Source organism: Ischnura elegans, chromosome 1 (assembly GCF_921293095.1).
Source record: "Ischnura elegans chromosome 1, ioIscEleg1.1, whole genome shotgun sequence".
Taxonomy (NCBI): Eukaryota; Metazoa; Arthropoda; class Insecta; order Odonata; family Coenagrionidae; genus Ischnura; species Ischnura elegans.
This window is the reverse complement of record NC_060246.1, coordinates 18,310,021-18,324,977: the sequence shown is the minus strand read 5'-3', so window position 1 is coordinate 18,324,977 and position 14,957 is coordinate 18,310,021. Positions and strand designations below refer to the sequence as shown.

Below are 14,957 nucleotides of genomic sequence, written 5' to 3'. Positions count from 1 at the left end.
CATTATTGATAATGATAAGACATTTTCAATAAAAGATAGATATTAAAGGAGATTCTTTTATTTTAAATTTAAACACGAGTGCCAATATTCTAAAGTAATACCTAAGAGGTAACACCACTTTTCAGGTATGTTTTGTTTTGAAATTTAGCTATGTATTATATTTTAATTACATAGTGATGATATGAAAGATGCTTTTGTCAACTGATTCTTTCACAGAGTAATAATTTTTTAAGTGGTTGTCTTGTTTCCTGGATTTAAGTGATATTTTTCTTGGAGCCTATGGCGTCAGAATCGATGTAATCGATATTGGTTAAATCGGACTCGAAATGTCAGAATCGAAATTGGGATTGGAATCGTTAAAATTTTTTGATCGACCCATCACTAATTATTTCTAATCTCAAAAGGCTCTGAAAACCCTAGTAACCTCAGGGTCTTCACGGCACATAATGTTTATTTTTTGAAATCCCAATTCCTTCCTTATAAAAACAATGCTAAATTATCCATATTCAGCCTTCCTGCATTCTAGCTTTGACTGGATTTTAGGTCGTAAACTGCTTTCCCATGCATTATTTATTAATCCTGATTAATGTTTTTTCGCAATGGTTCATGCAAATGATTATCCAAACATCAGTGATAACAAAACTGTTTTCTGAAAATTGTTTTTAGACTTTCTTATGGTAGAGCACATTGAATGGATGAAAATTTTTTAATGTTTCATTTGATACCTTTTAGTTATTTATTATTATTATAGTTTTTATTTATTAAAAAGTGGTTGCCATTATTAAAAACTCTGAAATTTTTTAAAATGTCAGGTCCTCATCTTCTTTTTTTCCACATTTAGTATTTAAAATTTTGTCCACATTGAAAACCCTTAAATCAGGATTCCACTGAACTTTCTTCATGCCTTTCATACCGAGATTAATTGAAAGGATTGCATCAAGTCACACTCAAGCTAAATAGTTCATAATAAACTATTATAGGCTAAAAATGACCAAAAAAAAACAATAATATATGTTAAATGTCCCTCACAGTTCCTCAAGAACACCTTTTTAAAACTGCTCATTTTATTGAACAGCATTAAAATGATCCATTAATCAAAATGAAGAGTTCAAACTACAGTAAACTCTTGATTTTACGAAGCAGGATTTTACGAAGTTTTCGATTATACGAAGTGATATTGCGGTCCCGGCGAAAAGCCTATGCTAAATACATGGCGCTATTCGATTATACGAAGTTTCGATTATACGAAATTTTTTGAATTTACGAACCTCGGCTCGGTCCCTAGGAGCAAATAGCATTCGTTTATACGAACTACGGCGAAAAATTTGTCAACAAAACTAGTTACGCCGGCGTAAGTAGCTAAAAAATCAGCGCTTTCAACTGTAGTCCATCAAAAGTGCGAAATCGTAAATGATAATGCAACTTTGGAGAGAAATGGGTCGCCAAAAACCTCACTGTGGGAATTTAGGGGGAGTAGGAGTTCAGTTAAAATAACGCGGCTGACATTATGCCCCTATTTACGTGCCTGTTCGTAAACATAGCATCGACAATAATTCGTAGTTTAACATGTCAGGAAGGTCGCGCGGACTATTTCGTACACCCCTAATTAACCCTTTGCACTGCTGTGAACGTACTTCGAAGACTACTTGACTACTTTTCGCCGAAGCACTTCGAAGGGTCCCTAATCCGGGACCCTTTCCTCGACGAGCTCACCCTCGCTGGCCCCTGAAACTGGGCTATTTTTTAATGCATTACCTGACGCAACCCTGGGTTTCAAAGGGCAAAGGTGCCATGGGGGGGGAAAGAGTAAAGTGCGTGTTACTGTGGGGCTGTGCGTCAACCAAACGGGCACGGACAAAATAAGCCCGTTGTCATTGGGAAATTTGAAAGGCCACGGTGCTTAAAACATGTAAAATTGGAAGCCCTCCCAGCTTTTTACCATGCAAATAAAAACAGCTGGATGACCCGAGAAATTTTCCAGCAAATGGTTATACGTCTACAGAGAAAATTGCTGGAGAGAACCGCAAAATTGTTTTAATAATGGATAATGCCACCGTCCATAAATTCGTGGAAGACCTAAAATTGGCTAATGTTCGAGTCCTCTTTTTACCCCCGAACTCGACTAGCAAGTCCCAGCCCTTGGACCAAGGCATTATCCAGGATTTTAAATTCCTGTACCGGAAGAAGCTTGTGCGGTATTACTTGCGATGGATCGGTATGTATACATTCATCTATTTTGCTCATGTGCGTTTGGATATCGATTTAGATATTTTTATTCATGATTATCATTCTTTGAAATCTATTTGCTACTTTTATAAATGGGAACAGAAATTTATAACATCCCGAAATGGACGTTGATACATGCAATCCGCGCCATAATATCTTTTCGTGTATATATTGGCCTTTGTGAATAAACGACTTAAATATCTTAAGTATTGGGCTCTATTTACCGCCAATTTATATTTCAAGCTTCTCGTAATGAAGACGCACTTCCAAGTCTAACCATGAACTTTCTTCTCACGCGCTTCCCCGTTCTCCCATGCTGGGGTTCTTTCTTTCCAAAGCCATTGTTTACTCCCTCCTGCCGCCTTTGGCTGATCTTGCTGACACCCACCTTATGCTTCCCAAACCCCTCCTTCCCCAGCATTTCCCATTCACTCCCTCCCTAAGGTGACTGAGCTTGTGTGCGTCGCAAAAAAATACGGCCCCCAAAAGTAGACTGAGGCAGAGCTCAAGGCCATTTCCTCACCCTTCTTTCTCCTGCCCCCTTCACCAGTCCTTATGCTGACCACACTTCTTCCCTCAGGCAATCCCCATCCCACTCTTATTCACCCCACCCACTGGGAACGTTCCCCGATTGTGGAGAAGGGCATGGTTCATCTTTACCTGCAACGGGGGGGAAGTTATTAACCGGAGAGAGGCTGAAGAAGTATCTTCCACTATCGGGAAAATGGTGCCGCGCTTATAATTGTCTCTCTTCTTTTCAGCTGACTTTTCAATTGAAATTATTTTCTTTGCTCTTTCCACACTATATTTATTTACGATTATGGCGCGACTATTTTTTAGTGCTAAAACTAAGAAAATCTTTTCTCTATGTCAATGATCCTTTGCATAACTTTCAATACGGCGGAGAAAGGAACACGAAAACTAAATGAGGTGACGGTACAGCTTTTGCATGTCATTTTTTGGGAATTCACGCTAGTGAACTAATACTTAACCACGTTGAGAAATGATAAAACGCTTGAAGGAAAACAATCAAACGTTTCTATCTCTATTTCTCCGATACTGTAAGATGTTTCTCCTGTCATTTTCCGGTTGGAACCTTGCTCCAGTCGGCATAAAAGGAGAGAAACATACTATATGAACAGGTCACCTCACACCCGGTATGAAGAATATGGTCCTGATGAAGAATTAAGTCTTTTATGGCAACGTCTGCGAAGATGATGGAACACAGTAGTCGGACGGAGAACTCAAACAGAATTTACTTCAAATATTCGCCGGAAGATAATCACATCCTACGCTATTTACGATCGTAATTGAATCTCAGTGGAAATAGAGCACATTCTGCTGAAAATACGAAGTAACTCGAAATATTAACTTACGAAGGTTATTTTGGAAACGGGGTAAGACCCTTGTTTTTCTTTTTTTCTCGTCACTGAGCGATAGAGGGCGACATAAATGGCGGTTAGGCCGGCTGCCGCTAAAATTCCGTGGGTGTCAGAAACAAATATCTATCTTTTGCATACTTAATAGTAGCTATTGGCTCCTAACCGCAAATTTATAACATTAAATTCTTATAATAAACATTGCAATTCATTATTTGAGTACGTTTTCTAAACTGGTCGGGAATTTCTTTAGCGATCGTGGATGTTGAAGTATGAACAAGAAATGGGAATTTTATGGTGGTATATGGTGGTATTTAACGATTTATCACATAAATCGATAGCAAAAAGCCTTTTCTATGAATTATACCGAGAATAACCACCGAAAACATTTAAATAAGACAACTAAAGACAAAAAACGGCGGAAGAAACAAAAGCGAACATTTTTTTTGTGACTTATGAAAAAGGTTTGAATTTACGAAACTCGATTTTACGAAGTGCCCATTTTCCGGTCCCACTGACTTCGTAAAATCAAGAGTTTACTGTATCTCCACTTAGACGGAACCATGTACATACATAAATGAATGCCACATGAATGAAAAAAAAGTGTACCTTTCGAACCAGCGGACTCATGTCTTGGGAAACAGTGTTGATGAGTGTCATTGCTATGCTGTGGTCAATGTTATTAGCATGCTCACTGCGCTCTGTCACACTGCTGATGAAAGTCCCAAGGGCATAGACGGCAGCCGCCCTAACCTAATGGAGGAAAGAAAAACCATCATCATTTTGCAACGCTGCAGCAAATAAATTTAACATGCTGAATAATTGAGGTCATGAGAGAAAGTTATAACTTACGACATCACCAGAATTATACATATAATATAATACATGTATATATGGAAAAATACAAACATTAGAGTGAACCACAAACCAGCTAATATGGTACAAATATCACCATGGAACTATAAGGTGATCGTGCAAAACATGGTAAACTTAGACCACACATCACTATCATATGACAAATGATTTTTTCACAGAGGATAAAACACATTCTATAAAAGCCTGAGTGCCTCACCTCAGGAACTGGGTCCGTTAGCAGCGTGTACAGTTTTTCATGAGCAATGTCACGAACTCCACACCATTTAGCAGCATCATAATTTGCCCAGAGTCGGCCTAGGCATACGGCCAACCACTGGCGCAACAATGCATTGTTGTCCTGCAACTGTTCCAAGCATATTGACACCAAACTGCCCTGCAGTGCTGCCTCCTGTCCAGCAGGATAGCCATGCACCATACTGGCCAGAACGAAAGCTGCCAAAGTGCGGTGTTCACCCTGTTCAATGACAGAAGAGAGAATTTTAACTGGTTAAGCCCATTAATACACAGCAATAACATGATTCTATGAATTACACATATTAGTAGTGCAACTAAGTTCCTGCTGTTTGTTAACAGATGGCTCTAACAGTGATTACAGGTCGATTTTGACGTATCGGAAACGCCACGAATCAAGCTTAGACATTTGGTAAACAAACCGCTCGACAACAATGGCGAGTTTTTTTAGCGTATTATCCTTATTGTTGCGTGAAAATGTCCGAGTTTGTGCCAGGTAACCGTCATTTGTGGGGAGCGTTTATTTTCTTCTTTCATTCTAAGAAAACAGTGGCTGAAGTGCATCGAGAGCTCCAAAAAGTTTACGGAGATGTTGATCTAAGTGAAAAAAAAGTGCCGGTGCTTCAAAGACGGTCATTCCAATGTTGACGTGAAGGAAGACCAAAAACCTTCGAAGACTCTGAATTGGAGGCATTGTTCGATGAAGATCAGTACCAAACTCAAGAAGAGATTGTGTATGCCTTAGAAGTTACCCACCAATCCATTTCCAAGCGATTGGATGCCTTGGGATTTATGCAAAAGCAAGGAACTTTGATTCCTTATGATTCTAAGTGATTCTACAGCAAGACAACTCTCGACCCTGCATTGCCAAACCTGTTAAAACCTACCTGTAAACGCTCAAATGGGAAGTCCTAACCTCCCCCCCGCTGTATTCCCCAGATATTGCACCGTCCCATTATTTCTTTTTATTCTATATGGCACATGGTATGGCTGACCTGCAGTTGCGCTCACATGAAGACGAAAAATGTCATGATACGTGGGCAGCCTCAAAAAATGAACACTTTTACCCTTACGGTATAGGCCTCTGCCACAATGGCGGACAAAAGTTGTAGCAAGCGATGGACAATACTTTGAATGATTCATTTACAACAATTTTTTTCATGATTAAGTTGTAATACAGCGGGAACTTAGTTGTGCACCTAATACATGGCATGAATTTATCGCCGATGTAGCTTTTACAATTTCAGACCTGTTCATCATACAGAGTAAAATACACCATTTAGAGCCGCAGTTTTTGGGAGTTAATACAGTGATCAAGAAGATCATGTTTATAAATATTTTACACATTTCAGAGCAAAATGTCCACATTCCAGCAGCATTCAATATATTCCCGATTTCCCTGCTTTTTGACTATCCAAACCTCACTTTATATTCATTAGCATGGATAATCGAGAGTTCTCAGTAAATGAAAATAAAGGGATTTTTAAGGCAATGATGAGAACATGGCAGCCAACCGAGCACTGAGCTTCTGACAGCAAGGTTCAGAGTACTAAACTTGTTTTGCCTTCAGACAATACAAAAAAAAGTCCTCCAAGCATGAGAGGAGGTCCAGAAAGGAACTGGCATACCCCCTCCCATGAATGCAGCCAACTTCACATGCTTGGGGCATAGTTTGGGGTAAGCTCTACCATCACCTAATAAGACAAATCTTGGTGTTGAAGCACTGAGCGAGCGAGTTGAAGCTCAGCATATAACAAGTCACTTCGTACACAGGTACTTGTGTGGGTGCAAAGACATAAACACCAAAGGTATAAATTTTCCATGAAAGTGATTTCTTTTTCTAAACAGAGTTAGTTACAGAAAGCAGATATAGAAAACAAATGAGACCAACCAGATATTTTGCAATGCATTTGATTTTCCAGTCCATGTCAGCACAGAACAGAGACTCACTCCTATCCCCAGGCCACCACGCTTTAGTATATTTATTACAGTAAACTCTTGATTTTACGAAGCAGGATTTTACGAAGTTTTCGATTATACGAAGTGATATTGCGGTCCCGGCGAAAAGCCTATGGTAAATACATGGCGCTATTCGATTATACGAAGTTTATATTATACGAAATGTTTTGAATTTACGAACCTCGGCTCGGTCCCTAGGAGCAAATGGCATTCGTTCAGGCTTGCGACAATTCGACGCCGGTGCCTGTGTCGGAAGAAGCAGCGGCCGGGACTAGTCAGAATAGCAGTGACGACGATGATGAAAGTGAGGAAGTAATTCCACCTAATAAAAAAGAAGTATACGCTGCCTTCCAAACATTAAGACATTTTGATCTGGCTAACGATTTGGACCCTCAATTTAATTACCACTTATGCAAGTTAGAAACCATGGTGGAAGCGGCGATGGAGAAGGGAAAAAAGCAAAAAAAATAACAGATTTTTTTGGGTAATATCTTTTCGTGTATATATTGGCCTTTGTGAATAAACAACTTAAATATCTTAAGTACTGGGCTCTATTTACCGCCAATTTATATTTCAGGCTTCTCCTAATGAAGACGCACTTCTAAGTCTAACCATGAACTTTCTTCTCACGCGCTTCCCCGTTCTCCCATGCTGAGAGTTCTTTCTTTCCAAAGCCTTTGTTTACTCCCTCCTGCCGCCTTTGGCTGATCTTGCTGACACCCACCTTACGCATCCCAAACCCCTCCTTCCCCAGCATTTCCCATTCACTCCCTTCCTAAGGTCACGGAGGTTGCGTGCATCGTAACAAAATACGGCCCCCAAACGTAGTCTGAGGCAGAGCTGAAGGACCTTTCCCCACCCTTCTTTCTCCTGCCCCCTTCACCTCTCCTTATGCTGACCCCACTTCTTTCCTCAGGCAATCCCCATCCCGCTCCTATTCACCCCACCCACTGGGAATGTTCTCCAACTGTGGAGAAGGGCATGGTTCATCTTTACCGGCAACAGGGGTAAGTTTTTAACCGGAGAGAGGCTGGAGAAGTATCTTCCATTGTCAGGGAAATGGTGCCGTGCTTATAAAATTGTCTCTCTTCTTCTCTGCTGACTTTAAAATTGAAATTTGATTATTTTCTTTGCGCTTTCCACTCTATATTTACTTACGATTATGGCGCGCCTATTTTTTTAGTGCTAAAACTAAGAAAATCTTTGCTCTAGGTCAATGATCCTTTGCATAACTTTCAATACGGCGGAAAAAGAAACACGAAAACTAAATGAGGTGAAGGTACAGGTTTTTGCGTATCATTTTTGGGAATTCACGCAAGTGAACCAATATTTCACCACGTTGAGAAATGATAAAACGTCTCTTGTAGGAAAACAATCAATGTGGATAATAACGTTTCTCTCTCTATTTCTCCGAAACTGTAAGATGTTTTTCCTGTCGTTTTCCGGTTGGAACCTTGCTCCTGTCGGCATAAAAGGAGAGAAACATACTACAGTAAACTCTTGATTTTACGAAGTCAGTGGGACCGGAAAATCGGCACTTCGTAAAATCGAGTTTCGTAAATTCAAACCTTTTTCATAAGTCACGAAAAAAATGTTCGCTTTTGTTTCTTCCGCCGTTTTTTGTCTTTAGTGGTCTTACTTAAATGTTTCCCGTGGTTATTCTCTGATTAATTCATAGAAAAGGCTTTTTGTTATTGATTTATGATGTGAAAAATCGTTAAATAATTATACCACCATAAAATTCCCATTTCTTGTTCATACTTCAACATCAACGATCGCTTAAGAAATTCCCGACCAGTTTAGAAAACGTAATCAAACAATGAATTGCAAAGTTTATTATAAGAATTTAATGTTATAAATTTATGGTTAGGAGCGAATAACAACTATTAAGTTCGCGTAAGATAGATATTTGTTTCCAGCACCCACGGAATGTTAGCGGCAGCCGGCCTAACCGCCATTTATGTCGCCCTCTATCGCTCAGTGACGAGAAAAAAAAAGAAAAACGAGGGCCTCCACCCGTTTCCTAAATAACCTTCGTAAGTTAATATTTGGAGTTACTCTGTATATTCAGTTGAATGTGCTATCTTTTCCATTGGTTATTTTTGTTGAGATTCAGTTACGATTCTAAATTTCGTAGGATATGATTATCTTCTGGCGAATATTTGAAGTAAATTCTGTTTGAGCTCTCCGTCCGGATACTGTGCTCCATCATCTTCGCAGACGTTGCTACGAAAGACTTTATTTTTCATCCGGACCATATTCTTCATACCTGGTGTGAAGTGCTATGTTCATATAGTATTTCTCTCTCTTCTTTTATGCCGACAGGAGCAAGGTTCCAACCGGAAAACGACAGGAGAAACATCTTCCATTATCGGAGAAATAAAAAGGGAAACGTTATTATCCGCATTGATTGTTTTTCTACAAGAGATGTTTCATCATTTCTCAACGTGTGTGAAGTATTCGTTCACTTGCGTGAATTCCCAAAAATGACACGCAAAAATCTGTACATTCACCTCATTTACTTTTCGTGTCCCTTTCTCCTCCGTATTGAAAGTTATGCAAAGAATCATTGACGTAGAGAAAAGATTTTCTTAGCTTTAGCCCTAAAAATAGTCGCGCAATAATCGTAAATAAATATAGTGAGGAAAGATCAAAGAAAATAATTTCAATTGAAACGTCAGCAGAGAAGAAGAGAGGGAATTATAAGCGCGGCACCATTTCCCTGATAGTGGAAGATACTTCTTCAGCCTCTCTCCGGTTAATAACTTACCCCCCTTGCAGGTGAAGATGAACCATGCCCTTCTCCACAATCGGGGAACGTTCCCAGTGGGTGGGGTGAATAAGAGTGGGATGGGGATTGCCTGAGGAAAGAAGTGCGGTCAGCACAAAGGAGTGGTGAACAGTGGTGAAGGGGGCAGGAGAAAGAAGGGTGGGGAAATGGCCTTCAGCTCTGCCTCAGTCTATGTTTGGGGACCGTATTTTTTGCGACGCACTCGACCTCTGTCACCTTAGGGGGGAGGGAGTGAATGGGAAATGCTGGGGAAGGAGGGGTTTGGGATGCTTAAGATGGGTGTCAGCAAGATCAGCAGAAGGTTGCGGGAGGAAGTAAACAAAGAATTTGGAAAGAAAGATCTCTCGGCATGGGAAAACGGGGAGACGCGCGAGAAGAAAGTTCACGGTTAGAAGTGCGTCTTCATTACGAGTAGACTGAAAAATAAGTTGGTGGTTAATAGAGCCCAATACTTAAGATATTTAAGTTGTTTATTCAGGAAGGCCATTATATACACAAAAAGATACTACTAAAATATCAATTATTTTTTTCCTTTTTGCCCTTCTCCATCGCCGCTTCCACCATGGTTTCTCACTTGCATAAATGGGAATGAAATTGGGGACCTAACTCGTTAGCCAGATCAATATATCTTAATGTTTGGAGGGCAGCGAGTACTTCTTTTTTATTTGGTGAAATTGCTTCACTTTCATCTTCGTCGTCACTGCTATTATGACTAGTCCCGGCCGCTGCTTCTTCCGACGCATGTACCGGCGTCCCATTGTCGCAAGCCCTGAGATCATCGTCAAGGGCAATATAATCGTTTGATGTTGCGCGCTGTGCTCTTCCTGCTTTTTCCAAGAATTTTTCAAAATCATCTTTTAAGCCTCTAATCTCCTCTGCGATTTTATCCGCTGCTGCTTCCTGAATGTATAACGTAACGAATCAACCATAGCCGTGATATTATAGCAGTAGAATTACTAGTAGGCTAGTTGTATCAATTACCAACCTCGAGAACATCCTCATGGTGCGCTATCAAAGGGAATCCGGCCGATTTCCAGCAATTTGCGATTGTAGTGGAGGAAATACAGTACGTCTTTGAACCGTGTTTCTGCGATGAAAAATGACAATTTTATTAACTTGGCCATTTTAGCAAAGTTAACAAAGTCGTTATTCCTCATCGCAGAAACACGGTTCAGAGACGTACTTGAATGCCTGATAGGCTGGAGTGCGATGCAAACAATTATTTTTGATGATGGCATTGATTGATAGATTTTCAAAATGCAGTCAGAGCGGTCACTTCTGGGGAGAAAAGGCCCCACGCTCGGAGGGTCGAAGAGAGGGGCCAGCGAGGGTGAGCTCGTCGAGGAAAGGGTCCCGGATTAGGGACCCTTCGAAGTGCTTCGGCGAAAAGTAGTCAAGTAGTCTTCGAAGTACGTTCACAGCAGCCTGCCTTGCGAACGTACCAGGTACGTTCACAGCAGTGCAAAGGGTTAATTAGGAGTGTACGAAATACCCCGCTCGGCCTTCCTGACATGTTAAACTACGAAGTATTGTCGATGCGATGTTTACGAATAGGCACGTAAATAGGGGCATTATATCAGTCGCGATATTTTAATTAAGTCCTACTTCCCTTAAATTCCCACCGTGAGGTTTTAGGCGAACCCTTTCTCTCCAAATTTGCACTGTCATTTACGATTTCACACTTTTGATGAACCACAGTTGGAAGCGCTGATTTTTTTAGCTACTTACGCCGGCGTAACTAGTTTTGTTGACAAATATTTCGCCATAGTTCGTATAAACGAATGCCTTTTGCTCCTGGGGACCGATCCGAGGTTCGTAAATTCGAAACATTTCGTATAATCGAAACTTCGTATAATCGAATAGCACCATGTATTTACCATAGGCTTTTCGCCGGGACCGCACTATCACTTCGTATAATCGAAAACTTCGTAAAATCCTGCTTCGTATAATCGAGAGTTTACTGTATATGAATAGGTCACCTCACACCCGGTATGAAGAATATGGTCCTGATTAAGAATTAAGTCTTTTATGGCAACGTCTGCAAAGATGATGGAACACAGTAGTCGGACGGATAACTCAAACAGAATTTACTTCAAATATGCGCCAGAAGATAATCACATCCTACGTTATTTATGATCGTAATTGAATCTCAGTGAAAATAGAGCACATTCTGCTGAAAATACGAAGTAACTCGAAATATTAACTTACGAAGGTTATTTTGGAAACGGGCTAAGGCCCTTGTTTTTCTTTTTTTCTCGTCACTTTGAGATAGAGGGCGACATAAATGGCAGTTAGGCCGGCTGCCGCTATAATTCCGTGGGTGTCAGAAACAAATATCTATCTTTAGCATACTTAATAGTTGCTATTCGCTCCTAACCACAAACTTATAACATTAAATTCTAAGAATAAACATTGCAATTCATTATTTGATTAAGTTTTCTAAACTGGTCGGGAATTTCTTAAGCGATCGTTGATGTTGAAGTATGAACAAGAAATGGGAATTTTATGATGGTATAATTATTTAACGATTTTTCACATCATACATCGATAACAAAAAGCCTTTTCTATGAATTATACCGAGAATAACCACCGAAAACATTTAAATAAGATCACTAAAGACAAAAAACGGCGGAAGAAACAAAAGCTAACATTTTTTTCGTGACTTATGAAAAAGGTTTGAATTTGCGAAACTCGATTTTACGAAGTGCCAATTTCCCTGTCCCAATGACTTCGTAAAATCAAGAGTTTACTGTATATCAACTTCAGTACCTAACTCAGTTTAGAAAAAATCACTTGTACCCCTTGGCTTCAAAACCCTTCGCATAATATTAAAAATCCATGCTTACCAAAATGGTAGGATCTTGAAGTACCGACAAAAAGTACTTGTGGCCATTCTCTCTCACCAAGTCTGCCTGACAAGTCTGAAAAAAGAGATCAGAGGATGATCCACCAAAACAGGAACAGAAGGAATAAGATTTTATTTCTGGGAAATAACAATTTTTCTTTTCATTGCTAGTTTAGTTCAATTTTTCATTATAAAATATTAAATTTAAACATGCGGAATTATAATTGTTGAGATTCTATATTCCCTCATTTTCCAGATTAGGCACTAGGGGCATGTAGCCTGAACTCTGCTTCCTCAATGATGTGAAACACACTTCAGGACTGCCTTGAAATAGGCTGTGGCTGCTGGGCAGGAATCATGCCGAGGCATTATACTTGAATGATGCTGTTGTGCTACTTGTTCCTATCTTTGGTGGTGATACATAAAATCAACAACGTACACTAGATTCAGGCGTTGTTCCTTCTGACATCAGTCCCTAGAGAACATTAACATTGTCACTGAAGTACATACTGATGTGTTCGCTGAATGAAAATGCTAATAGAGCTGATTTGGATGCTATAAGAACAACAGTTTTAAAAAATCATTGCTAATCCAAATTGATAAGTATATTAATAAATATAATAAATAAGTATAATAATAAGTAATATAATAAATATTAAAGATTCAAGGGTTTTACCGGAACAAGCAATTTTTTAGACAGTTTTTATAAAAAATTAAAAGCATACATTTGCTGGGAGTCACATTACAGTACTGCAAACCCCTGATACTTATAGGATTATTGCATTCTTGGGGAATAACAATAGACCACTTAGCTCAAAATTAATGACGAAATTATACTCCCATATTGGAAGAGGACAAATATCTATGCATGGTAACTTACGCTGTCAACTGCAAGTATCTTGGCCCAAATGAAAACAAGAAGAGGACGCAATTCTCTGGCAGAACTCTGCAAAAGCTTTAGAACATAAGGAAATATCCCAACTGAAAGAGCCAAGTTCACTGCCCATGGTCCAAGATCCAGGAAGCGACCAAGCAGCTCCAAAGCCCTAAGACGGTGCACCTGGCTGAGCAGAACCTGTACAAAAAGAGAAGAACCGCTCATTAGCCACTTACTTCAGCCAATCATATTCAGCCAAAAATTCAGTATAGTGGACCCTGGGTAATTTTAACACGTTCCGGAGGACTGATCTCAAAGCAAATTCCATTCTATGCTTCATCAGCATTATTTCCAGAGGAGGAATTGAATCAAAGAGCATCACTTCATGAGTAAATTACTGTGTTAAAAATGTGTTTCTATGACAAATAAGGCATAGCATTACACAATCAATGACATATTGAGATAAGAGAAATACAATCAATGGAATTTGAAATTTCAGAAAGCATACGAAAAATCAGCTCATTTAATGTGATCGTACATCAAATCCATTGTAAAGTGGAGGTCTACCTTAATTCATGGAGGTTACCAAGTTCTGAATATTCATGAATGATTCCTCCCAGATTCCAAGGGTTTTCAGTTGATTTTTTTAATAAAGCTTCAAATTCGAAGTTTTGGAGGGTAGGTGGCTGACGGGTGAGAAAAGTGTGGGAGGGGAATTACTAGCCTAGAATTACTAGGGGAGGATACACCATGGATTTAGGGATATGGTGGCAAACATGCAAAGGTTGCTCGCATCATTAATTTGAGCGTTCAAGAGCTGCCCGACCAATTGGACCCAATGGGAGACATTAGGGCCGCATCCCTGGGTGAATCAGGCAATAAATGCATACTTGAAGCAACCAATGAATTCATCAGTGGATCAAGGCATTCACCATGTCCAATAAAGACTAGAACATGATGGAAGAGAAAATGAAAATAAAAATGGATGAAAATAAAATTTTACGTGAGCAACACAGAAAATGATAAAACATCTAAGAGACATTGAAATTGGAACCATTGGACATGGAAATTCTGCAGTGCAACAAGACTATACAGATATATTTATTGATCTAAATAATCGCTTTTTTTATCCCACTTGAGACGAGTCTCCAAAATGAGATTTGCTACCTAAGTGATATCAAAATTGCCACCTTAATAGTGGATGCATGTAGCCTCTGCAGCAATGGATGCAAGTTGGAAAGGTTAAACACCGCTTCCTAATGTATCATGAAATTTTCAATGTGTAATACAAAGTTCTTTTACCTCACTACCAACACAACCACTTGTTAGAAACAGCATATTATTTTCATCAGCTTAATGTTAGTCACTCCATCAATGAGGCCTAGTGTCACCTCTTGCTCCATACCTGCAGCACGATTGGTAGCTGCTCTGGAGGATTCCTCCTCTCTGAGCCCAATGTCAGCCACACCTGGAATGCCGTCAGCTGTTCCTCAAAGAACGGTGAGTGCACAAAGTGCTCGTCCCTCTCAAGGATGCCTGGGAGCTGCGAGAGACATAGGTCGAGTGCTAGATCCCACGCCTGCCACATAGCATGCTGGAGAGAGAGAGAGAGGTAACTCATTATAATGAGCCAAGAGTACAAAAATAATTCTTGAGAAAATTTTATTATTTACACAATACATAGTCAAACTGCCTTTGAAAATGATGTAGATTATAAAAGTTTTTAAGAAGAATTTTTAGGGAAAAATGTCAATCAATTATAGAAAGAAGGAT

At 39.6% G+C, this 14,957-nt stretch overlaps 1 protein-coding gene across 1 annotated transcript in view; it reads right to left on the bottom strand.

The window, feature by feature from the left end:
* LOC124156453 (regulatory-associated protein of mTOR) overlaps positions 1-14,957 on the bottom strand; it is a 65,733-nt gene that overhangs the window by 30,972 nt on the left and 19,804 nt on the right. Inside the window, exons 10-14 of the mRNA XM_046531015.1 lie at positions 14,590-14,778; positions 13,188-13,382; positions 12,309-12,383; positions 4,678-4,935; positions 4,215-4,358 (exon numbers count right to left, since the gene is read on the bottom strand). Of these exons, the coding sequence (XP_046386971.1) occupies positions 4,215-4,358; positions 4,678-4,935; positions 12,309-12,383; positions 13,188-13,382; positions 14,590-14,778 (861 nt within the window). The remainder of the gene's footprint in view (positions 1-4,214; positions 4,359-4,677; positions 4,936-12,308; positions 12,384-13,187; positions 13,383-14,589; positions 14,779-14,957) is intronic.